Genomic DNA, 27597 nt, shown 5'->3' on the forward strand with positions numbered 1-27597 from the left:
CCTACACACCATTTATGAAGGTCTGCGTCATGAGGTTATGTAGAAACCTCTAATAAAACCGCTCTGAAGGCTGAATTAGTTTTTTTTTTTTTTTATGAGAACTGTAGGTTCTATCGAGAGAAAAAATTGTAACATCTCAAATGATTGAATTACTTATTTGACTCTTTTTTTCTTTTTTTTTAAATCCATGTACTTGAAAGGCAACAAACTTTTCCTGAACTGATTTGGCTGTTTTGACCGAGTTATTTCTAAGAAGCATCAAGACATCATTATGTTTTTTAAATATTTGTCTCAATCTGATGTAACTAATAAAAACCTCAGATTACACCTGATTTGCAAAAGCAAGCTTTAATAAAAAAAATTCTGTAGGGTGTTCAATAATTTTGAGGCTGCATAAATGATTAAAAGTAGAATTTGGTAATATTAGTTTTATTTTACTATTTAGACAGTTTTGGTTTCATTTGTTTAATGCAAAAAAAAAAAAAACAGAACAAACCTTTTTTCTCTCCAATAAACCTAATTTGCAATGGGGTCAAAAAAAAAGTCCAATTACACATAAAGATAAATGGTTCTGTCCATGTGTACCCAGAGGTTTGTAAAAGTATTCCCCCAAAACACAATTTGTGGTTTAACACTGCAATACGCTGAAATGTTCATAGGCTACAAATACTTTACCACTTGCCGTGCATTTGCAAAATGATTCCGAAGAGAAAAGTTACATCTTAAACACGGCTCATTTTAACATGTTGATTCTTTGTTGTAGCTTACAAACTCGTATAAATCTCAACAAAGAAATACTCCTTTATTGGGATGTTTTAATTAAGAAATGATAAAAATATTACAACCTAAAATACAACATTCAGCACATTTACATCCCACATTTTTGTCTAAGCCAATCATTCAGTCAAACAAACTGTAAGAAAATACAGCAAATAATAAAACACCATACCCACATCAAACCAAACACTGAGTAAAAACTTTGATAAAAATAATGATTTTCGTGCGCTTCGTTATCTGTTCACAATCTATAAGTAAATACAGTGATAATACTGTGCTTAGCACTGATTATATTTCATAACTATAAAGTTATTCAGCAACAAAGGTCAACGATGACAGTGACCGTTCATTTCCTGTATATTCCATCTGAGATGACTCTAGCAGTAGTGATTATAGTTGTGATGATTTGAAACGAGCCTTAAAGACGGCATGTGGGATCTTACAGCCACGGAGTTTATAAAAGAGCAGCAAACATCTGGAGAATATGTGATAAATAAATGTTTTCCATGCATAGACTACAGTACAGCATCTCATTCTCTCTGCATTCAAGAAAACAGAGGAGACAAACTGTTCAAAAAATAACAAAAGCAATGAAATACAAGAAAAAAAACTGTGGAAATTACTACAGTAATTTCCTCAGTTCAACAGTGAAGCTTTATCACAATCATGCATATGATGGATATTTGGCCATATCTGTAATTGGTATTAAAGAAAAAAAATAAATAAAAAATAGATCGCACTTAAGAAAAAAAGGCCTCAAAGAGCAACAAGGATTCACTATTGCCATTAGTTTCATAAACCTTTCACCAGACGTGGTGTCACAATACGAGGCTCCGATAATACCACCAGCAAAAAGATAAAACCCTGCTTTGGTAGCTTGTGTCAGAACCACAAACCTAAAGGGAGTCTGTGTGTGTGTGCGCGTGTGTGAAAAGGTGATTTTAAGCACAAGACTGAGTATTTGACACCTCTGAAGCTGTATTTTGTCTCGCAGACCCAGAGTGTGGGACAAAGTTTAAGTTACAGTTCTTGGCTTGTTATTGAGGTTCTGGTGTCACATGTGACATCCTAGAATCCTGCTCGGGGTTGGACGCTGCGGGAGCGGAGACTTTTTCAAAGATGAAACTGTAGAGAGTGACGTGGGGGCGCGTTGTGCGACAGTTCTTGCACTCTTCGTTGAAGTACTGGATGAAGAGGCTGTACAGCTGTCCTGCGATGGGGAATAGAAGAAGAAGAAGTAGTGCAGCGAAAGAGGATATATGAGCATTTCAGAGACAAAAAGCACTAACAGGTTGAGGGGCAAAGAACGAGAGACTGGAACTAGCAGGAAAAAAAAATGAAAGTGTGTTTTGGATCATTTATAAATCTCGCACAGACACGTATAGCATGAGCTGTTTTTCTTCCGCGCAGCAACTCCACTTTAGGAAATGGATGGCTGGAGGGGAATTTCTCTGAAAGGCTTCAATAAATGTCAGCAAAAGAAAGAAAAAAAAAAAAAAGGGAAGAAAAGCCGGGAGTAGAGAGCCGATGTGGGGTTAGCTTGTCCAGCCTGAATGGCTGGACTGAGACAATAGCTACGGTCTAAAAGACTAAACTTGTGCGTTTCTGTTATATGCATATAGACAATTGTGTGTTGATGCCAAAACGGAAAATCTCTCAGCCGATTGCTCGCAGCGGCTGTTGTATAGTGTGGGTTCCTAAACATTTCACACGTCAAAATACCACATTTTTTCTAATTTAACGTTTCAAAAATTTCTGAAAATTAAAGTGAAAGTCACAGGAGTAAGGGATTGAAAAAATATATATATTTTAGAGGAAAAAAAGAAAATGTAAATTGATTTCATTAGGTTGTATAAAACCAAATCAATCAATAAGATGCTCAAGATGTGGCATTTTAAAGATATAGAATGCTAATTAAATACGTATAAATAACAAGAGGAGCGCTTGTCTAGAAATGTTAACTTTTTTGTCAAAGATAATATAAGAAAAAAATAAAGTTGAGACACTCATTTGTTTTCTTCATACTTTGGTTTAATTTATTGTGGTAATCCAGATATGGAAGATGATAAAAGTTAAGTCCTGACAGTTCCAGTTTGCTACCAGAAACAACTGTTGACAGGTATTTGTCAAGCAAGTATTGAAGAGTACCAAAAACTGTAACATGTTAAAATAATTAAGATAAATGCTAAAATGAGAACTGGTCTTTTTAAAATTGATTTTACATGAGGTGAAAACTGGACATTTAAAAGTGCACCTATTCAGCCAACATTAATAACCTAACTCGACTAATCATTAAGTTGACATTTTTTTATAGGATGCATGCATGTGTCTTACCAACTGTAACTCTTCTTTCGGCGAGGAACGTGTGCATTTCATGAACGTCTCTCATAAGCTGAGCATCTCCAAACGTGAAATACGCGACATCTCTCCCGGCCTCGGCAGCTGCCATCAGCTGGATCAGAGCTGAAAGGTGAAGAAGCAGCATGTTAAAGGGAAACCTTAAACCAGCAACACTAAACTGGATAAGCTTCAATAGTTTCAGGATTAAAACATTTGACCACTGACACTTCCATCGGGCCGAGTAGTTGGTCAAACGCCGAGAAAGGTGTGGCTTCGGGCAGTAGAGAAAATGAGTGACAGGAGCAATTTGTATGGGAACAGTAAATAATGCTTTGCTAGGAGAATAGCCTCATCAACAGCACTCAATCTTCAGGTCTTTGTAAATGAGGTTTTAAGGCTTTTAAATAATTTAAAACAGCTGCTATTGTTTTCTGATTTATCGCCTCACAAGACCAACAAATCATCTACGGAAAGGTTTCTAATCTCTACAACAAAAAACAATGGCTTAGTGTTATACATATGTCAAATAAGCAATTTTTAATGTTTAATTGTAAATACAGCAACTATGTTCTAAATATACCAGCTCAAGATAGAAATATCCTTTATTCTTAATGTTGGTTGGGGTTCTGAGGCAGAAAGTTCAAATACCAATATTTGAATGGATTAAGTCCTTGGGAAATATTGAAAGACCAGTGGATCTATTGATAGCATGCTGTAAATGAAAACTGACATCTTCAGCTTTATGTGTACATAACCATTTACTTGAAACACCATCCAACCACAGAACAACATGTAAACCACTTGTGACCAGGACAAAACAATTTATGGTTGGAAACTAAAATCCAGTCTTTTTCTTCCCACCAGTTTATTCTTCAAAATAAAACTTGTAATTGAAGGAGTAAGACACAGAGGACACATGATTCATCTTTTACAATGAGCACCAAGTAGTTGAGGTTGGAAGACCTCCTTGTCGTCACCCAAACCTTGCAGCTCCCTCCATTATATTGTTCATTGGATTAAAGTCACACCCAAGTTTTTACTTGGGTGTGACTTTAATACTTGCTGTCAAAATAAAAGGGTATGAATGATGAATGATCAGTGGATGCAGAAATGTCTAAAAGCACTAAAATAGTTGTGTTGTGTTTCAACTGTTGATTCAGCAGTTGAAAGAAAGTAATTTAAACTCCGAACTGCGTTTTTTTCCTGTCATGTGGCATGCTAAAAATAAGTAAAAATCACAAAGTGTTAATAAAAAAAAAAAAGACATATTTTTGATGAATTTGGAAAATTGCTTTCCCACATGCTCAGAACTTTAAAAAAATCCAGGTCAGAAAATCAGCCACAAAATCTCTGATCAGTGTATAAAGTAAAAAAAAAAAAAAAACTGGCCAGGTGAATGGACAGTGTATACTTCCTACTTATCAACAACTTTCTGTATGCCTTTACAGAAATAACCACTTCGACTTACATCGTCTCTTTCCAATAATCAATCACAATTTTAATGGGAACCATCTGCGTTTTTTTTTTGGCCAGATCCAAAACAGAAAGCAAGTAATGGGAGGGTGACACCTTGGGAAAGCTGCTAATTGACTATCAGACATAAATCTGTTCCTGTGTCTTACTGTACAGGCTGCACAGCAGTGGGATTCCTTCAGCAGGAGCCTTGACGGCTGTGACAAGCATTACAAATGCTTGTCTGTTGTCCTCATCAATCACTCTAATTAATATAATACATCTTTTTTTAAACTAGCAAATTGTTTTCAACTACCAAATGAAGTTATTTAACACACATATGTGCAGTTCAACTAACAATACCTTTCAGGCGCGTGTCTCCACCAAAGGCTCCACAGCCCCAGTTGCCAGTGGCTACAGAGGGGAGGTGCTTGACGTTAATGTTGCTTCGATAAAATCCGCAATACGCCTAGAAAATATGCACAGGTATTAGAAGGGAGCAACGCTTTCTACAGTATATTTACTGTATATGATAGACCTATAAAAAAACAAATACAATGTGGAAAGGAGACATGCAAAGAGCTTTTCAAAGTACACACAAGTAGAATCATTTATCATTTGAGGAAATCCAGAAACCTTTTTTCCCCACCTTGTTCAGTTCCCTGGTAATTTTCTCAGGAAGAAACTGTTCCAGGAAGTGTCTGTATTTAACAGCATCAATGGCCACAATCTCTGTACACCTTCTCTGCCAGTCGTCCCTGGAAACACAGCAGAGCAGAAGACGAGTGGCCATTATCCGTCTTTCTTCCTTTATATTCCAAGTGATTACAACCCACTTTCTTTGGATTGTTAAACTACTGAAATTATAACATGTTTTAAACAAAGGCAGAAAATACCTTGGCGTCTCGTCTTTGTAGCTTTTCTGCCACTTGTAACTCTCGGCATAACCAGAATATTTACTGTATTGTTCAGTTCCTGCAGGGAAACAAAGGCAAAGCCAAGAAGCAAAAATCTGTTATTCAGCTCGACAGTGGGAGCACACAGCGGGCCTAAATCTGTTTCAGCGCCTTATTTCCTAAATCAGATTTAGTGCTTTCTACGCTCCCTGCGTGAGTACACAGTATCAGCTTCTATTGGATTGTCATAAATAAACCCCCATTGATTTAATAAGTAATCTTCTTTGGGAGGTTTAAAATTAAAAGCCGTTAGCCAACATAGGAAAGAGATACTCCGGAATAAGGAAACCTCCTGTCAAACTAGATTCATCAAGTATGATGCACATACATGTCAGCAAGATTTCAACTTTTATTTACAACATAAATCTACCACAAGCTCATGGTTCTGGCTCTAAAATCCTGGTGGAACTATTAAAGCTACCGATGAGTGTGATTCAAGACAGGAAGCCGACTCCCAATCGGAAGAGTTGTATCTGAATTTCCCAGTTGGTATATTAGCGTCCTTTAAAAACACACTGAAGCATGTGTTTCGTCTTAAAGCAGAGTTATCACTGAGAAAAAAAGCTTAAAAAGTACTGCATAGGCAAAAGCTTTACACATCAAGAAGTTGTGTTCTTCTTGCTCTTGTTCCCGTTATTTTATACACAATATTGTATTGAAAACTTTATTTTACAGTTTAAAATGTTTATAGGAATCAAAATGAAGTGATATGCAGTGCTAAGAAGGACCAACTTTAAAACTGATCACTTAGGCTTCCAGGAAGCTGTTGGTGAATGTTGTATTAATATAAAAAAATAAATAACTTGTTATTCTTTTTCTTTGTTATTTTTTTTAACGCAAGTGCAATAAAACATGAAAATTAGATCAAAGTAAAACAATCAAGCTATTGGCTCAAAGGAAGAACCTTTTAGCAGTACCAAAATCTTATTTCTGGCGTCGTTTCAAACCCATTTTAAATAAATTAATGTCTGCTTAAGAATCATCAGGATGCACATCGTTTTCCTGGTTCTTCCCAAACTGAAACGCGGCTCATGCCGAGGCATGACAGTTATTTTTTCTCTGAAATATAATTCCTTTACTTTATGAAGAAAAGAGAAATGTAGTGGTCATGGCATTGCAAATCCACAGAACAGGCCACCCATATCGCTTCATCCATCAAAGGAACTGACCACCTCCTTCTTCACCTTAATCGAATTTATTTTGTTGAATGTCCGTGACGGCATCCTGCCAGACGAACTTCCATCACAAGATTACATCAGGGAATCTCTACCTTCCCGTCTACAAACTCACTCGCATCAGCATTTGTATTCCATCTTTCAAGTTATCTCAAGGTAAACTTCTAAATGCTCTTAAGGAGCTCTGTTAAGGAGCTCTAGGGACAGACATAAAGACTAAAATTAGAGCTTAAAAGGAAACGCTGCATACGTGCATAGAATAATCTGGAGGTTTTTAATGAATATATGGCGTAATGGGTCCATTCCATTAGTGGTTGCGATGACCTGAGTTGGGCAATAAATTCCTTTCTGTCCAAATGTAATCATGTTAAGTGCAGAAGGAAAGGGAGGAGGGAAGGGAGTGATGGGAGAGAAGGAGGGGACTTATCAATGAAGGTCGCTAAGGAGAGTTTCAGAAAAAACAAGATGGCGCCTCAATGGTTTCTTTGTTTTAGGGGAATGACCAAAGTGGTGGAGGGGATTAAATATCAGATTCTCCCCTTTAAAGTTTACACCCAGCCAATACAAAATGGAAACAGTGGTGGAGACTCTTGCTTTTTTCTTTGTATTTGTTATTTATTTAGATGAGCTAAAGTCAAAGATAACAGAATCTGTGAGTTATACTATCTGACGTAATGTGAGCACCGTGTCACCTCTTGTGGAAACAAAAAGACTTCTGTGATAAATTGTTTTAAATGTGTTCCTAATAAATATCCCTAATGTGGAAATAAATTGGATATTGTCATGAGTGAACTAACCGTTTTGTTAATTAGGTAGAAGATAAATGTGACAAGTCGACAAGGGAACACATCCCCATCTAAAGTCCTGTGTGTGGCTTGGCTTCGGTCACTTTCTGCTTCCAGAGCTACATAGAAATCCCACTGGGTTAATAAGAGTCAACACTATTCAGCTCCATTGATCATGTGTGTCGAGTTAGATGTCAAATTAAGCAATACTGAGATGCTCATTTGAGACAAATGACTAATTATTAATTAAAGAGTAAGATATAGAAAAGCACAATTCTCAGATCAAATGCAGTATTTAGCATCGTTCACGCTAAAAATGTGACTTTGGAAAACAAGTCGGTTTTGACATGGTTAAATGACCTGGTTTAAAAATTAAGACTTATTTTCCAGTTCCAGCACAACAAAAGCGTAAAGTCAAGACACATGACTTTGCGATAAAAATTGTGTCAACGCAATTTGCATCGCATTGAAACAATAAATAAAGGCCGATACCTCATAATTACAAAGTGTAATTATGACTTTAGACAGAGTTGTTTCAAGTAATTAATGTCAAACCAATTAAAGTCTGAATTCTTATGATTTTTTTTTTTTTTAAAAGACCACGAGTAACCACACACCTGTTATAATGAGGCATTCGTTGTGTTCCAGAGCTTCAGTAAAGAGGCGAGAAACGATGAGCTCAGGGTTGATAAGGAACCGGATCTCCTCCTGGACCAGTCCATGTCCTGTGACTCCACCTCCTACATACCTGTTTGCAAAGTCAACCTAATAAGGGGGGAAGGAAAGAGATACAAGTAAGGTGGAAAGACTGAAGAAGGAAGGCACGTCCTCCTGTATTTTTAGGTTTTAACAATAAATAATCAACCAGCTCATAAAGATTGAAATCATGTCTCATTCTCCTGAACCCAATATTGTGTATCGGCTCATTAGCTTATTTTATTGCTATATTAAGGATATGAACTTAGCATTTTAATATATTTTGTCATAATTATTGCAAACAACAAAAGCAACAATAAAAAATGAATTATAACTTGCATCCAGTCTTTTTTTGTTTTTGTTTTTAAGGCTCCTTTCTGATACAGCTTGCATATAGAGGCAGGGTTTCCCCCAGTGTATTATAAGCCTGGTGGCCCGCCATGCTTTACTAGCCCCGCCGCCAGGCTAAGCGTTGTTTACGTTTCTAGGAAAAAAAAAAAGCCGGGCTGCAAGCGTTTCTTTTGCTCTTAGCATTTCACTAGCAGAGCAGATTTATTCCTAAAAGATAGGTTTATAGTTTATGCATTTAAAGCCGACAGCGCGCGGACCAATCATACAGCTGGCGCCTCTGCGCTTCGCCTCCGCTTTACCTCAGCGGGATCGCGCGCGCCTCCTTTCACTCAAACTGGACACAGGCTGACCTGTATGGATATTTACATAAACCTACTTCTCCTTTGGAGAACTCTAGGTAAGAGTTTAAAACCCGCCGCGTTAGGCTCTGGTTGCGCAGCTCTATGTGAACCGCAGGAATAATTTGTAGCGAATTAGCGTTGTGGAGTGGTGAGAATGATTTATTTTTGTGAACGAACAATTATATGCGGCGTTTACATCTCAACGCGCTGCCCAGCATGTGGCTCTGTGTCTGTCTGTCTTCTCTGTGAAGTTTACGTCTGTGGTCCCGGTTGGCCGGAGCGTTTGTGGATAACGAGCAGCGCTAACCTCATCATGCAGGTTCAGCCCGGTGAGGAACATTAACGCTCTCCTCAGAGTCACGCATCACGCTGATCTTATATTATTTTATTATATTATTATTTTTAGTATTATTTTTCCGGTTACACGATGCATCAAACCATATCAAATGCGTTGTCTGCTTGGAGTTAATACGCTCGGCCGCAGGCAGCTCTGAGAACTCGTCCATTAACTCGACCAACCAGAATAGTCTCTCTAAAGCCACATTAGCAGCTTTGAATTAAATCTCCCGTTTGTTGCGCATCTCTGTGTAGTGCAGCAGATTACAGGGCTGGTCCAAGGCTGTATGAGGCGTTGAGCAGAATTTGATTTAGGGGCCCCTTTTGTTGCTAAAAATATTAGCACCTCTAACTGCTTCTGTGTTAGATTTAGTGAAATATGGCAGAAGGGAGTAGTTTAATTGGCCAGCCTAAAAAGCAATAAGTTATAATCGCAGTTTACTCATTTGTATTTGTAAATTCAAAGATTAAACTCACAGCATCAGATTGTTGCTATGGTAACAAAACAATCCAACTATGAATATTGTTCTTTGAAGTTTTACAAAGTAAACTCATTAACCAAAACCAGCTCCTTAAAATCTTGTATTTAAATGTTAAACAATTTAAAATCATTTAATTTATGTATGCCTAAACAATTGAATTAAATTTAACAGCATTGATGATCTCAATGAACAAGTGTTACATTTATATATCTGTTGTCTGTTTTAAAATATTAGCGTTTATGGGGTCCCTGAAGCACTGGGGGCCTGATGGAGCTGCTGACTTAATTTGGATTAAAGAGAAGTGCAAATTTGTTGTTTTTAGACTAGTTGTGGGTTTAAATAGCATTTCACTGGAGATCTTTTCCCGTAACATATAATTACACAGTAATACGTTTACATTTCCTGTCAACTTAACATCTTTTAATACAAAAACACAGTGGACTGCCCCAACCACTGGGCTAAGCAAATTTTCTGGGGGAAACCCTGAGAGGTATGGTTTTTCTATCACTAAACTTCACACAGTAACATTAACTCATATTTAAAAAAGAAGCATTTCTATTTTTTTATGCCCTTTTGTGTTTTCAGCACTATTCAAACACAATGGCACATACTGATAAGTGTATTTACCAATGCTTCCCCAGGAAACTGCATTATTTGCATCGACATAATAAACAAAAGCTGCTACCTCATTCAATAATGGGTCTAGAAATGGTAGATTTTAGTTTGGCTGCAAATAAATGAAAAACATGTCCCCATTTTAAACTTAAACCGAGTTAACTTGCCAGCACACCCTAACTGACGCATACAACACTAAAATAATAAAACATTATATATATTTGCACTTTGGGTTGTTTATGCAATGCTGATTACAGGAAATGCTATCGTCACTCTCATTACTTGAATAAACAACTATTATTTTCCCATTAGCCGTCACCCACAGAGGAGGTTTAATACAAACAAATGTCTAAGGATGACCGTTTCCTCCTTGGTGATAATCAAATTAGAAAATCAAAACAAAAACAATGCACATGAAATTGTAATAGATACAATAAATACCAATGAAATACATAATGTACAGCTGAGCAACTGTGGAAAATCTGAACAACAGTAAAGCTGTGTTGAGAAACTAAGTATTCAATTTTATCTCTAAAGGACAACATTTGACCATCCTTTGTCATTTCCAGCTAGTCAAATGGGTAAAACATCTCATGATCTCAGAAAAAGCCAAGTGGAGAACATTTTATTTATTTCACCAATTAAATTCAACAACTGAAATAGATTTAGTAGATATGATATGGAATTCATGAAGTGTGTATTTCTGGTCATTTTTATGATCATGTCTTAAAACTCATAAAGACCCAAAATTCTGTTCCTCAGAAATCTTGCATATTAAATAAGCCTCCATCCAAAACCTTACAGAGAATCTGGGATATTGTCAAGAGGATGAGAGGCGCCAGATCCAAGAACGCAGATAACCTGAAGGGAGTGAATAAATCCACCTGGACTTCTGCAACACAAACTGATCGCATCCATGCTACACGGCATCTTTGCAGTAACTCGAGTATTGAATGCATTTGGTAGAGTACATGGACCATACTTCACTTATTGAACTGGATTACTAAAAATGTACAATTCTGATGAATTTATTTGGATTAAACTGAACACAAGCAAACTGCTAAAATTAGAAGTTTTTCCATGTGAGAAGGTTGTAAAATGATGCTCTCATCTAAATGTATTTATCTTTATTCTGAAACATCGCTTCATTATCTGATCATATACTATAGAGCATTGTTAATACATAGGCCTAAATCTAAGATCCAAAAATAACTTCAGGACGCTCAAATCTCCCTTCAAAAAATCTCTCTTTGTAATCGTCTGTAAACACTTCAGGTGTAGGAAATATTTTAGATGCTAAACCAACGCATCCTTAAATCGCCATCCTTGTTTGTGTGGTTTAGATAAAAGAACAGTCCGTCCAATCACAGAGCAGATACTTATACTTGCTGTCAGAAGTGAGGGTTCTGCTCAGTGGCCCGCAGCTACGTCAATCTGTGTGACAGTAAGTGTGTTTGTATGTGCATGTTTTCCAGCCAGTCACCCAACTCCTCACCTTTATCTCTGGTTCAGCTCCTGACCTCGGCCCCCTCCCCCCTTCAATCTCACCCCCTGACAGGATGACAGCCTGCTCTGCCCCATCCAAACAGCACACAGCCACTGTCCGGCCTGCTGAGGTAGCCGTCAATTCTCTTGCAGGACTCTTGGCCCACTGGGTCATCCCAGTGAAATGCCCAACTCGCGTCATTTATATTTTCCTCCATGTGCCATCTTCCCTTCTATCCTCCCACACCCAGGGGTCCTCCCCTCCACCCTTGCCTCTCTGAGCTGCTCATGTGTATACAAATACTGTCAACTGCAGTAAAATAATAAATAAATGCAATAGCAGCAAAGGAACACAGAGGAGGAGGATAAAATCCAGTGGGGAGAAATAAATAGCTAATAATAGGTCTTAAAAAAAAAGGAGTATAATTTTTTACCACTTTATTTCTTCTTTTTATGAAGCAAGAAGGCTGCTGATTATTGGTAGGTGTGTAATCTTGAACAATAGTGCAGAAAAGGAACCAAAAAGCTCAAAATCACATAAATGGTTCTAAAGACAGAAAATGGGTTAAAAAAATGCAAAGATGAAAATTTCCGGTCATTGGCAAATTTCTCTGTTAAGAGTATCTATTCACCCTCCAAAACATTTACTTGTATTGTACAAAATCCAACACAAAGTTAAAGCAAAAATTCTTCATTAACCTGAAAAACTTAAGACTCCAATTATTTTCTGTTGATCAAATTTTAACGACAGAATTTGTTGCACAACTGCTCTTTTTCCTGTATTGGCCCTTTTTTATTTATTAAAGTTGTAATTTTTAAAACATTATCTCTCCAAGCTGCCACCAGAGGGATTTCTGCTGTTCCCTTTGGCTTTTTCAAACATCTGGTAAGATAACAGGATGAGACTGTCCCTATGGGAAGTTGCTGTAGACTTTCACAGACCGGAAGTATGAATATCACAAGCAAAAGGGCATTAAAATTGCAAACTACAATTTCAACTTGACTTAAGTTTGCAAACTGAACGACACAAAGCTTGTATTATAAAAAGAAAAGGCATGCACATAAAAGCTGAAACTTAAATTGTGCTTTAAAAGCCTGAAAAAGAAAATCATCCGTGACTACAGGCAATTATTGAGTCATGATAAATTATTCTTTGCACTGAATGCAAAGCTGCACAGGAATCTTTACCTGAAGCATCCCGTATCCATCATCCTCAATCGTCCCCTTGCAAGTGATATGTAGGCGCTTCAGCTGAGTCTGAGAACTTCACAGAACATTTTCGGTTACCGACTGCTACTTGTGTATGTTGATGAATGAAAAATCCTATATTATTCCAATTTACCAGTCTTGAATAATAGAGTTGGTGAATAATACGAGTGGTGTTTACCTTTCCCAGTCTGGTGGACCGGTAAGAGTTTGTCTTGTGAATGTAACAAGACCATTAGGTCCTTGAAAAAGACACAAATAATTTGATGTTTCATTAACTCAATAACAAGGACATCATTTAGGTGAAAAATAAATAATTTTTGGATCTTACTTGTTTCAGTAACTCTCCTGAAGTAGCACAGTAGAGTTTTTAACTTCTCAATCTTTCTAGGAGAAGAGCCTTCAAACAACCTGAAATGAAAAATAAACAGACATTTGACTTCAACAAAGAGCTTTTACTACATGACGATGTTAACTCGGTAATTTATTAAAAATTCAAAATAAAAACACTTTTTATTTTCCGACATAAAAGAGGAATTCACTTTTTAGAGAACCCTGCAAAAATCTTGAAAAAGATTTGCTGCTCAGATTAGACGAGACCAACATCACTGCATATCAACCTGAACCTCGAAGTTCAGATTTTCAAAGCTCTGTACACATCATCATCTATAACGCAAGCTTTCAAACAAAAACAATGTCTGGTCCAGCCTTCCTTCCTTAATACAGTGATACTGTCTGCCGATGTTTTGGTTTGTGAGAAGGTAAAACTAAGGTGCAAGAACAAGCAAGGAGTGGTGGACGGAAAGCTTAATTCGCCACATACTGGGACACCCTCCATTAAAAACACCCTAAGGTCTTTGTTATTTAAATTATGCATTTGTCTCCAACCGTTTTCTGTTCAGTTCAGTAAAGATTTAAAGCAAAGGAATGCAATGAAATGAGAAACGTATTGCACTAACAGCCCTTTAGTGATAAAAAAATATTTATTAAATACAATTCAAGCATAAATGGACAACTTCAGTTCTCCACCAATTATAAGAAAAAGATTTGTAAGATCCTGGATCGATAACAGTAAGTCTTGCACCAGGGAAAATGAGCTTTAGAGAGACAGTGGATGAGAAATAGGTTCAGAGTGATGTTTAAAGTGTTATTAAAAAAACAATTATTTAAAAGGAAGCTACAATCCATTTGTATATATTTTCAAAGATAAAAGGGTACATCCACATTTTTTTATTCCAAATGTCTGCTAAATATAATTAAGTTAACATTTTTTAATAAGCATACATGCCAATTTAATCAAATTCCTTATTTGCTTCTTAATCTGTTGTATAGAAACCACCATACAAGCTGTCTGACTTTTATCTTTACTGATTTTTCTCTGAAATATTAAGCAGTGCACCAAACTTTTTCGCCCGTAAAACATGGTTCCTGTCACAGTCTTCTCAAACAGCAGAAAACACAAGTTAAAGAAGTCCGCTGCCTTCTGCGTTGCCCCTCGAATACATCCATCACTTAGCAGAGGACAAACCTCGACAGTTCTGCCAAAACAGCAATCAGCAGATTGCTTGCTGCTCTGCTTGTCCAAGACAGAGAGCTACTGTAGCCAATAAGCAAAGTGACGGACACTCCCTCAATTACCAGGAGAAAGGGAGGGTCGGTAACGATCCAGGGCCCATTTTAGACTGCAGTGGTTGTCTTATTTCATCTTCTCAGAAAAACCACAGCCAACCCCCGCCCGCTCTTGTTCTGTCCTGCATTTCTGCTGCTGGCAGAAATGCTGATAAGAGGTCCAAGTGGTCCTGAAAAGCCAGCTATGCAATTGAATCAATGTTTATATTATTACAGCATTCTTGCAGATACCACATGGAAAGATAGGACCAAAGTACAGACAGAAGCACAACACTGGGAAGGTATTGTGTGGACTCAAAAGAATAAAATAACACCGAATAAAAAGCTGTATTACTTATCATTTATCTCTATAACGCTCAAGATTTCTCAAAAACAGCAACTCCAGTCTGTCAGGCAACAACTGGATGTTATTACATTACTCCTTACTATCACTAACTAGAAGGAGGAGCTCCAAGAAAACAAGAAAATTGAGTTAAAGAAGTATCTGGAAAAGGTATTGTTATAATGAGGCATTTACTGACAAAAGTGAGACAAAGCAGGTAACAAAATCTCACTTTTTTCTGTGCATCTGTAATTCTGCAGCTGCTGTGGCTGTATTAAAACTAACCACTAACGTTAAGGGGCCATATGAACAAGATCAGTTTTTTGCAAAAAAAAAAATATATATATTTTTTTTTTTATTTGAAGTAACAGAAGAAAGGTGTTTTCATACTTTGAGAAATATCTAAAAAAAAAAAAACATTAAGTTTTTGAACGAGTTTAACGATTCACTTCAAAGAACAAGACAAAACAGAATACAGAGTTCATGAATGATAAAATTTGAGAAACTTTAGAGAAAACTAAGATTACCCATTTTTAGGCTTTACAAATCACAACCCCACAGAAAAATTATCAGTATACAGCTAGGAACTTTTCTTTTTTACTTCAAAATAAGAGTTTCAAACGTACAGTAGCAACGTATTCAGCAACCCAATCAGCTTTCAAGTGTTTCAGGAACACCTGATCATCCATGCAATTTAAAAAAAAAAAAATACTTTAGAAATGTGGACTGTGAATCCTGATATTAGTGTTGTGGACATCTGTGCCTCAACAACATATTTTGCACTGATGTGGTATTTTAGGCTTGAATAGCTGCGGTGATAGACCAACTCCTCTTAGCACAACTTGTACACAACACGTTTTGCAGATGTTAACTGTGCATCAGATTAACGGGCATACCAGAAATGCAATATAAAAGTTCCAACTCATAACATTTGTATGTAAAAAATAAAAATAAAAATCTTAAAGAGCTTTTGTCCCGATTTTTTCATCCATCATCTCTTTCGTCTTGGTTGAATTCTAAATTTCAAATTTGTATCTGACTGGGTTATGAATATTATTTAGCTTGAAGGATTTACATTCATCAACACTTGCATCTAAAATTTACATCTCAAAATTATATGAAGTCAGAGAAAAACCAGGCAAGTGTGTACTTTAAAACAGTCAAGACAAAGTGCTTCAATTAGCCCTCATGCTTTTTTTTTGGTCTTCAATAGACCATTTACTGTTGAGCTGTTTGAAAGAGAAAACACCAATTTATAAAACACACCTACTACAATCTTCATCCCACATAGAGGACATAACAGAAGCAGGGGGGGGAAAAAAAGATAGATCTCAGCCCACAGCCTAAAACCCTTTCTAGTGATGGATGAAGTTATGTCAAGGACAGCAAAACTAAATGTTTGACCAAAAAAACAAAAGTGATCATCTTCTATCAGTAAACTAACCTGGAAATTGACATTCTAACTGGAAAGTAATGAATCCGCAGACTAACAGAATTAGTCAAACTGAGTAAAATTCTCAATGATTTCCATTTGACTGGTTTTCAAGGCAGTAGCTCCCCCTGATGGAAATAATGTTATCTTGAATGGGAGGAATCCAATGAAAACATCACCTTTGGGCAACATATTCCTCACTTTCATTAATACTGGTCAAAGCCTTTCATTAAAACGACAGTGTTAACACTTGGCAACAGACAACAAACTGAGCCCTCCTCTCTCCTGTTTCAAGCAAAGGTTTACAAAAAAAATAAAAAATTTCAACGAGGCATTTATTTTCATGACATGTCTGAATTAGGGAGACCCAGTACTGCTTACAATACTGTGAGTGCTGCGTTTCAAGAATCATGTCTCCATCGGTGTTTGTTTACCTGTAGAAGTTGATCTCGGGATAGTTGCAGTACTCCGACTTGCGGGAGTTGCGTCGAGGGAATGTGCAGAAGAAGGCGTTGGCCAAAAGACAGGCTATTTGCTCCTGAGACAGAGTCAGGGAATGGTTCATACCTGACTTAAGTAAAGGAATTGGCTGGAGGGAGACAAAAACAGAACACAAACACAATTTATAAGCATAATAAGACTAGAGGATGATGTCGATGCAACCACACAAAAGCTGGAAGGCTAAATACCAGCCAATCAAAGGTGAATCCTGAAAATAGATACAAGTTTTTGTGGGTGCAGCAGTGCAGGTTGGAGGGCTGATGAGTTCAGAAAATTAGTTTAGCGATATAGCAAGCAGGAGATAAGAAGGGCTCCATTAGTTAAATGGGTGGTAGTAATTAAGGTTCCGGTTTTGTTGCTCTCCCTCAGGTTCGTTCAGTCAGACACATGGGGCCCATCAATCTTTACTGATTAGGGCTAAAGAGCCTCCCAAGGCCGCCAAGTAGGCAGATCGATACCACCTCTAATCACACACACACATAAACATTACCTTTTTAAACCCAATACTACAGACAATCTTTATACTTTCCAGCTTTACAGTTTTACTAACAGTAGAGAACAGCTGACTTGCTTGGAAAACCACAGGAGAGTTTTTTTTCCCCCTCTCCTTTCTGAGTGGGAGTTGAATTCAGTGAATTGAATTAACTGAAGACTCTGTAATAGATAATGCAATTACAAAAATGCCAATCTTGTAATAATTCCTATATCGCTATAATGGATGACAGAGTCTGAAAAGAAAGACAAATGAAGATGACATTTAGACGGACCCCTAAGAAGGACCAGCTGTGTGTACCAGGAATTTAAAAGAGGTCTGTGGACTTTAGTGGTCAGTGTATCAGGCCCGGTTAGACTAAATGCATTTCTCAATGAAAGGAATCCCTGGTGCAGAATGTTAACTTCAGCAATGAAAGAATGACAAATTGTCAACAACCAGAGTGTGCAATACCTAAAAGCAAACAAACAAACATATGACATGTAGCAATGTGTTTAATCATAAAAAGGGCTTGATGCAGGGGTTTAAAGTTAAGCCTGGACTTAAAGAAAAAAAAAAAAAACAGTTAAAATGATCTAAACTGGATGGATTTATGGATAATATAGATCAATCATTAAATGAAAAGCAATTGTTGGATCTCCTTCCAAAATAAAAATCATCTTTTGCACAAATCTCTTGAGACAACATTAGCTAATCTAAATCTAATGTTAGACTAGATTAGCTAATCTAACGAATATCTACCCAAAGTTTGTAAAACTAAGTTACTAAATTGTTGTCTTTCTTACCTCTTACTACAGGTAATCTGACTCAGGCACACTATTTAATCTAAGACAAAAACTTCAAATTTAAAAAAACAAGGCAAAACAAAACATTTTGAGTGAAATTTGTACAAAAGAAAATATAATATTTGTATATTAAGAGTATTAAAGGAAAAAATCAGTCTGCAACGCCATAAACTAAGAATTAAGAGAGAAAAATGCTTACCATTGTGCAGAGGCGAGGTGCACTAAGTGCGAGCTCGACCATATCAGGTAGTATGCCCTCAAACAGCTGTTGCAGCTCACAAAGCTCAAGATACTGAAATAAAGCCAAAATACAGAAGTGACGTCAATTTTTATCAATCTGATATATTCCAGGAACCTCCAGTATTTCCTAGAAATCGTTACATGTACTAATGGTCAAATTTCAACAAAAGGTTTTCTCAATCAGAGGTTAATGAGATGATTATGAACCTGCAAGAATAATGAAGCAAACCAATTAGTAAAAAAATAATAAAAATATATATATATCCAGAAATATTGTTTAAATTGATATTTTTATTTTTTGCTAGTGTTAAGATGCCCGTTTAATTTACCCTTTAAGTTTGAATCATTTACCATTTGATTTCTTTACACCTTTTTTCCCCCCCAAGCTGCTTTGCTATAAATGTCCTTCCTTTTTCAGATTTTAAATGCCTAAAATAATTTCACATTTTAGTATTATATCCAAGATAACCATTTTTAAACATGTACGGTATTTATTTATTTATTTAGTAAATAAATAAATCCTATTTTTTCCCCCCCTTCTGCTTTATTTCCACATGCATAATTAATTAACATTTTCTTTTTTAATTTCAGTTTCTGGATTTCACTTCCCCACTCTCTCTGCTGGACTTAAGGAAAGACAGGACCAATCATACTGCTCTGGTCCATGTGGTCTTCCAAAACGTTGCCGTTACCCCTCTTGGACATCAAACAGTCCCAACGTTTTAAAAGGAGAAAAAATATATATATATGCTGCTGAGCCACTCGCAGCACAGAACACATTTTCAGAGGAAACTATCATCAATCAGAAAATGAGCCCGCCGTGACCGAGGCACCCATACTTCAGCGGCAGCTTACCTCAGCATCCATGGGCAATTCCCTCTAAAATAAACATCCAGGTTTTCCATCATACACCCAGATTTACAACACAATCATTTATGAGTGTATTGGCTTCGAATGTCACTGTCATCAATCACTTGCCTTATTCTATCAAGGTAAGCAGGGGAGCTAGCACTGATTAAATGGACCTTCTGGAGCAAAATGCAAATGACCAATTGTGGGGAGAGTGGCAGGCTGGTTGATTTTCAAGAGGAAGTCTTCTGCGGTTGACTTAGCGAGGAGCATTTATATGGCTGCAGAGCAGGTCTGACTAAACGCTGTCAGAAGTAATGAGCTGGCAGACATCATAAAATGCTCCTCTGGGACTAATAGATGGTAGGTGGTGATGCAGCAGGATGATGGCAGAGAGGGGAGAGGACTGCATTTAAACAGCTACAGCAGCACGGTCCCACATGCTTAAGACAAACCATGAGATTTCCATATTTAAATGTCTTAAAGTATCTCCAACAAGTCCTAGTAATGAGAGATTATGGGTTAATGGTGATTTTTATCTTCTGGTTCAAAGGTAAATGTAATTTTGTGAGGGGAAAACAAATTACACAAGTATTGGTTTGTTTAAAGTAAAAATGGTTTCACAAACAAACACAAACCGCTGGGTTTTTTGTTTCACTGTCAGGGGTTCATTGGCAAGAGCTACATCAGTTATACTTACTCTTGGACTGTTACCCTGCTCTGTCCTCACAAACATTCATCAGATAGTGACACGGTGACAGTTTCATTCGGCTGAGAGAGAAACACTACGACGATTTACAGACAAGCTCCAATTTGGATAACCCCTTTTTCCCCCCCCCTCCTATAGCTGCTACACATTGAGAGGAACGTCAATCATTGGCTCCGGGGCAATATGCCTCCACACAATTACCCCCCCGCCCCCCTGCCCCCAGGAACAAAATGTTGCTCTGAATTTAATCAGGCAATCCTGAGTAAGGAGAGGAACAACAGTTTCATTTCAAATTCACAATAATCTGCTTGAAATTTAGTTTGTTAGATTAACTAATATGGTTCCCTTCACATGTTTATTACCAAATGCTCAAATTTTCAACTCAAGGATTTTAAAACAACTTTTAAAAGCCACAAACATTATAAATGGATAGGTGGACTGACAGATAGGCAAAGATAAAAATGACTTTATAGCAAGGTGGAAAACTGGTCAAAACAACAGAAAACCTGCAATCACTGATTAACAACGAAATACATTGCAGCTTAATTAGACATAGATATCCACATTTTTAGTATTGCATTCTGTGTATTATGTATTGAACATTGCACATTACAATGACAACATATTCAACATATGTTGGGCACAGAGGGATGGATAAATAAATAGAAGAATGACAGATCAACATTATAGTTTCCAGGATAGAAAATAAGTCCTCAATACAAATATGTAGCCACACTCTTGCTTCTGTGTCCAAGGTTATTCAGGTCTAGACTGACTCCGTCTATATTAGGTGCATAAGAACCCTGATGTAAAGAAATGCGGCTGTTCTTCACAACAGTAGGTATAAGATTATGTTCAGAAATTATGTTGGTATAAGACCTAAAAAATAGACGTCTCCCACAATTGACATCGACGCCACTCGTCAATCAATCCAGTGAGTTTGTCAGCAACTGACTAATCAGTGGTCACAATTTGTTCTGAAGTGAAACGCCAATAGACATTGCCTTTTGAGCATCCATTTCCAGAAAGTTTTGTGATAAAGCCATCATTGTTCAATGAAAAAAAAATGCTTTATTATTTTCTAGTATCGATACAAACTAGTATTTAAGCGATGAAGCACAAGCAAAAACAAATAACGATGTACTCTCAAGTCTTAATTAATTGAAGGCATATCATCCCAGCGACATTCCACACCTTTATCTAATATTGTATGTTTCCCTGGTAACATGCAGTCCTGCTTTCATATCTTCAGTACTCTTCATTGAAACATGGAGGAATATTGAAGCTAAAACAACAAAGTATAAACAGTAAGGAGGATTTTGTGCCACCACAGTGTTTCCTGCAGGGGAATACAATAAATTATTGTCCTACAAAAGGTCCACATTCAAAGTGATTGGACAGAAAGACATGCTGATCATAGAGGCTGGGAAAGGCAAGTGTCTTGCCTCCCTCAGTGTCTTTACAGATTTAACAGGACATTTTAATTACATTGAATTAAGCCATAAGAGGCTTAGGTTGCTATTGACCCAACAAGTCTTACTCCGAAAAATTATTTCCCACAAGAGGGAAAAGGAAAATGGTCTGAGTAATTCATCATGAGAGAATAGACGTAAGAAATAAACGTGCCTTTTCTAGTGAAATCACAGAGCCGTCTCTTAGCAGTCGTATTTAATTAACTGTAACAACTAGACCAGCATATTAAATAAAAACGCTGATGATTAGACATCAATGCATATAGTAAAACATGTTTTCTTCTTAACTTTAGAGAGAATTACAGCTGATGCATGTCAAAGAATATTCCTTAAGAAAGCAAATAGCTCAACACAAAACCTCTCAGAAATCAGTGCATTTCAAAGGAAAGACAATTCAGACCAAAACAAAAGCTTTAGTTTTGTTTGTGTAGTAATATTAATATGTGTTTGCATAGTTAAAGTGAACTCAGGATAAAAAGTGAGAAAAGAAAAGAGAAAATTAAGATAGGCCATTGCTCTTGTTTATATGCAACAGCTGCTGATGCTTTGATCTGCACTCGTCTGTGCAAACTGTAAGGTGCTCCCAGGAGCCTCTCAGGTACCTTATGGGGAGGATGAGCAGCAGCGTGTGTGCAGTCAGACGAATTAAAGCAGACTTTCTTTGCAAGCAACTCTAAACTGTAATATGCCACTAGCTTGTTTCTTTTTCTACAATAAACTAAAGATAACATCATTGTGGCTTAAAAACCGATTACTAACAAAAGAATGGCATGTTCATTACCGCTTTTAATTAATATTTTAAATAATTTATAAAAACAAAAGCTCAAAGTTTTCACATATATAACAGAAAAAAAAAAAAAGAAAACTAAGTGGCATACCGCATTGACTATACCTTTCTTATTTACTCTGTAAAACAATCATGTTTAGAACAGCTTACCTCTGTGCAAAAAAGGTTCAAGGCAGTGAAGTCCCACTTCTTTGCATGGGCCGTGTTGTACCTCAGTATTGCATCCTGAGGAAGAGAACGGACGGCATTTATTTTTTTAGAAAATTGACAAGTTAAGGTTGGCCACCATTGATCTTAAATCGAAAAGTCAAATGTCTCAGGATAGCACCGTGTGAGAAGTTTTATATGCAACCTGAAGAATAAGAGTTGCAAACTCTGCCACCATGTGGTTGTTTGTGGTATATGTTCAGACATTCATAAAATGTTTTAAAAGCTCAATTAAAAACCTAAGAGAAGAAACTCTACAGATTAGGAAAGATAATATTTTTTTAAAAGCCTTCTTTTTGGTTCAAGAAGTTTTTTAAACTGTTTAAATAAGCTACAAAATAAAATTTTTTTTTAAAGATATACAAGATATACAAAAAAAGTTGATGGAATGAATTAATCAACATTTGAATTGCTTAGTTTAACAACAATGAGCTGAAATTGTGATTGACTAAACATACAAGTCTAAAACACTCTTACCCTGACATCCAGACAACTTTTGAATCCTCTGTGTAAGGCAGTATGGATCAGTTCCCACCGACTCTGGAAACCACTTCCATCCTTTATAGTGATCATTAAAGAAAGACATAACACTTGTCATACAACAGTGAGATCTTTTAGAGCAATCATGTGATTTAAAGGGGGGCTATGTTACACATAATGCATGAAATAATAATTAACATACCTCAGTCTCCAAAGGAAACAGATTTTTTTCAGAGCAGGGCATCTTAACGGACAAATCGTCCCACACATCTCTGAACTTGGAGGGGTATGGGATGGGGACTTCTCCCTCTCTGAGGAGATCTGTCTGTAACAGGAAAGGCAACAAATCCCATCCATCATTAGCACCGCTTCTGCTTTAGGATCTTGTTCCATGAAACCACAACAGAATTAAATAACATTTTTGTGCGACGCAAACTCAAACAATTAACACAAACAAATAAACAAACATAAGCGATTCAATAACGGCACGACTTGTAAAAAGAGACCAGCATTGAGTCATACGGACTGTTTCTGAGATATTAGGTTGCTCTACAGGAAATTACTGTGATAGTATAAAATGTATCCAAAACGTCCATCCGTGACTAAATAACTACTACGAAAAAAAACCCCACAGTGAACCATTAGTGGTATTAAACCAATGTGAAAGCAACAGAGAACAGCAAAACTAAAAAGTGGTAGAGCACATAAAATCACAGAGCGAAGTTAGCAAACGCTGAGGCTGAACAGAAGCTGCCAACTTGCTACAAAGTCAGTAGCTGCAGGTGAGAAGATGGATAAACGGATGAATGAGCAGATGCAACTTTTTGACAATGGGATAAGGAACACAATCTATATATTTACACAAACCTGGAATCTGCATAAACCAGTCATGCTTTACCACAAAATGGAAAAGTGTTATATTTGCTTAAGTTCTATCAGAAGATAATTATTGCCAGGGTTGTCACTGATTACAACTCTTGTTTCTAACAGAAATAATTGTATTATTATGGTCCGTGAAATTATTGCAGTAGAGAGATGATAAAGTGTGAGGCTTAACACCACAGTAGTCAGTTTTCATGCAATAACTATGCGCTGTTGTCTAGTTTGGCTGGCCTGGATGTTGATGGTGCGGCTTTCTCGTAGCCTCACACAAGAACATCCAGAGTTCCTGTGGGACAGGCAGCGGAGGATAGGCAGAGAATCTTTACTGACAAGACACCCTGAGGGAATCTCAGAGGATGGCTCAGCTCAGCCCGGTGCCGTCTACTTCATTTTCTCTCTCATGCTGTCTGCGTCTCTACATCTAAAAGAGAACGTTTCACAGCTTCTTGCCACTAATTAAAACAGAAGATATTCCAAGTGAATCGTGCTCTGGAACGACTGTATTCTTGGTGAGAATAAATTCTTCTTTTTTTTAATCACTAAATAAAAAAAGTGGTTGTTAACTCACCCTAACTGTGACAGTATGATTTGGCGTTGCTTTTAGGTGAGACAGAGGTGGAGCACATTGAGGTTTTCTGTTGAGCTCATCTATGGGAGTCCCCAGCCATGCTTTGTCCAAGTTACACCGAAAACTGAAAATCACAGGTCAGTGAGAATGGAGTTGAGTAAAACAGCACTGTGTGAACAGCCTTTTCTTTCTAAGACACCAACCACCATCTAAACAAGTTGTACCTTTTACCAATCGCATCTGGCTGGCTCTCAATTAAGTCCTGACTCATATCAGACGAGCCGCTGCACTCCCCCATCTCCGCATCTTCTTCTTCGGTGCTTGTGGTGACATGACAGACGTTTTCCTGAGTCAAACTTCCAGAGTGGGAATCTTTGACAACATGCGGAGATTTTATATCCGGCTCCTTCGCAGAGTCCTCCGCACAGCCAACCGGACCGTCACAACAGTCCGATAGACTGTTGACTACAGTGTCACACGATGGACTGTCAGGACTCAGCATTTCCACATCACTGGGTGTGCCAGAAATTTTCCTGGGACTATTACTAAGACAAAGGGTGAGTTTTGGATTTGACAGGTGAGGACCGGGCGAACCGGCTCGCCTCGATTTCTGTCCGTTAGCGTCGTGAGCTTGGTCACTTCTGCTTTCTGAAGTGGCCGATTCATCCCCTTCACCTGCAGACACACAATCTCCTGAATTTAGACAAGCCAGGCCATCGGATGTGTCCTCTGATGGTATGTGGCCTTTAGTTTGATCGGACGTTTGAAGCTCTCCTTTTGCATCCGCTTGTTGAACATCACTCTTTACGTCTTCTGGCCTGGGGTCATCAGTCAAACTGTAGCAGAAAAGGGAAAAATAAGGAACTCAATAAAAGAGCTGCTCTGTTTAAAATGTTTTCCCAACGGCAATACTCTGCCTCGCAAAAGTATTCATACTGCTTAAAAGTTTTAAATCTCATTACAAAACTACAACAAATTTCAATATATTTCATTAGGATATAGTGTGATGAAACGTCATGCATAGCTGAAGTTAAGGGAAAGGACGAAGTTTTCTAAAGTTTTAACAAAAAACTAATTTGAAATATCTAGAAGGTAAAGAACTCATTCTCCTTTTGTCTGAAACCACTGAGCAAAATTGAGTAAAGCCAATTCTCTTCAGAAATAATCCATTTAGTAAATAGAGAAGACCTTCTTGTAATTTAATCTCAGTATAAACACAGGTTCTCTTTTTTCCTTTTAATATTTGGCAATCCTGCAAGAAAACCTGTTAAGATTTGGAACGGACTTGAGACCGAGTTAGAGCCTTAACAACGCTAACACCTTAAACATACAAGAGCTACAGTAAAATAACTTACACCAAGCATTTATTTGTTAAAGTAGACCACTCAGCAAATAGTCCAAGTATAAAACTGCGTGGGAAGTAACACGACTTTAGAAAAAAAAAAAAAAAAAAGATTATGTTCAGGAATGCACTTTACAATTATGTATAATTTACATAAGCATCAGTTTGTGTTTATAACACAAGTACTGAAAAAGTTAGAGATGAATGAGTCCTTTCTCAGAAACAGACAAACCAAATAGCATCCATATCTACCTAAAGTTTCTCAGAGTAGAACATAAAATAAGCATGCAATGGAACTTTTTTTTTACACTTTACCTGCTTTGATGATCCATCTGTATCAGTCGTTTACAAGTCAAAGCAAACACACCTGTGTGAAGCAAAACAACAAAGTGAAACTATAACTTGTGCCACAACTACTACAAACCGACAAGAAGCTACTCCAAGTTCTTTAAATAAGCAAAACAAGATTTGAGTTGGGTTGCATGTCCCTCACTATTCTAAGGCTAATTTAAATGGACTGGCCGTCGTAAATATTTCAGAACACGAAGCAATACATGTGAAATTGTTAAATAAGAGAGAAGACCAGATAACAAACAATATGTCAGCGGTAAATAGAACCAGAAACTCAAGATGAGTAAGCTAATTGACTAGATAATTATTCACAATCGATGAACCAGAGGAATGGGTGGTAGAGAATGTGTTTCTGAAGTATTTGTTTTTCTCCCAGCCTGACTGTTAAAACATCTTGCAGTGCACATCCCGACCCGAGTTCTTTGACTGGCAGAAAGATTTAAGCGCTTCTTAGATCATCTTAGCTTCTGGAAAACAGAATATAAACACCCTGAGCAAGCTAGCGGTACTGACTATTTTTTTTAAACAAAGAAATGTCCACTTACACCGGTGCACCTCTTAAAGGGAGCTGTTCGACGACAAAGCATTACAAAATCATCTTAGTACCTCTGTATGCAAACTGCATCGCTCCAAATATTACTATTTAAACATTAACTTTCACCTCGTTTCTCCAGATGCGGTGACACCACCAAATCAAAACCGTTCTTCTTCTTGCTTGCTTTATAGTGGCGGTTGGTAAACAGCAATCTGGTGCTTTACCGCCACCCTGCGGTAAGGAGTATGAATCAGGCTGAATAACCCAGTTTTCATCAAATAACGTAAAATAACGTTAAAGCATACAGCAGCAAGCCATGAGTGTGTTGTCCTGTCCTTTTTTATACCCATTAATTCTGTTCTTTCTCATTGATATCTCCTACATGTTCAGTTGTTCCCCTCGAATTTTCATTCCTCAATCATTCTCAGATTCATCTACCTATTGTAATGTTGCATTAAGTCTTGAGTGTCCCAGCCATAGTGGTCATGATCCTTTTATATATTCTGTTTTTTCAAGATCAAACTTCTACAAACTTCTTTTTTAAATTCTGTAAAACCACATTTTAATCTAATTTGTCCTCAATTTTGACCAATTTCCTTGATTTTTTTCATAATAGTTATTTATTAGAATATCAGGAAGATTTTCTGAATGAATTAAAGTAAGAATGAATTAAAATCTCAACGTAACGGCTAATTGTTTTGTCTTCTCAACCCAACAATGCAATAATTTCTTCTATGTCCAGATGGCCCATTATAATTCCCTCCCTATTTGATGGCTGAATTCGGGAACAATCACTGCTACTTCTATAGTCTTTGGGATTTTTAACATAATAAAACTGCTTCACACTTCACTGAATAAATAAAATATTTGTTTCTGATCTTTCTTTTTAATGGCCTCTATTGACATCCACAATTGTGTCAAGTTAAATTCAAGGTATTATAGGCAATGGTACTATTGGGTTAATATCTAATTTACTGATTGCATTCTGTATAATTGTCCAACTAAATGTTTAACTA

General features: G+C 37.1%; 1 protein-coding gene across 2 annotated transcripts; it reads right to left on the reverse strand.

Annotated features, from left to right (window-relative positions):
- Positions 1-783: 783 nt before the first annotated feature.
- parga (poly (ADP-ribose) glycohydrolase a) lies at positions 784-26802 on the reverse strand. Of its 2 annotated transcripts, none has more exons than XM_008429544.3 (18): positions 26708-26802; positions 26011-26062; positions 24578-25189; positions 24354-24477; positions 23106-23228; positions 22901-22981; positions 22367-22441; positions 18359-18451; positions 16815-16969; positions 13329-13408; positions 13179-13239; positions 12980-13055; positions 8103-8250; positions 5466-5544; positions 5219-5327; positions 4933-5038; positions 3112-3240; positions 784-1987 (listed from the first exon to the last, which is right to left on the reverse strand). In XM_008429544.3, exons 2-18 carry the CDS (start codon positions 26025-26027, stop codon positions 1815-1817), a joined length of 2241 nt encoding a protein of 746 aa, XP_008427766.1. In that variant the 5' UTR covers positions 26028-26062; positions 26708-26802; the 3' UTR covers positions 784-1814. The 2 variants fall into 2 exon arrangements, with proteins under 2 accessions (XP_008427766.1, XP_008427764.1); XM_008429542.3 differs by having other exon boundaries at positions 26592-26781.
- Between the last annotated feature and the right edge of the window lie 795 nt (positions 26803-27597).

This window comes from Poecilia reticulata, chromosome 15 (genome assembly GCF_904066995.2).
Source record: "Poecilia reticulata chromosome 15, P_reticulata-male-v2, whole genome shotgun sequence".
Taxonomy (NCBI): domain Eukaryota; kingdom Metazoa; phylum Chordata; class Actinopteri; order Cyprinodontiformes; family Poeciliidae; genus Poecilia; species Poecilia reticulata.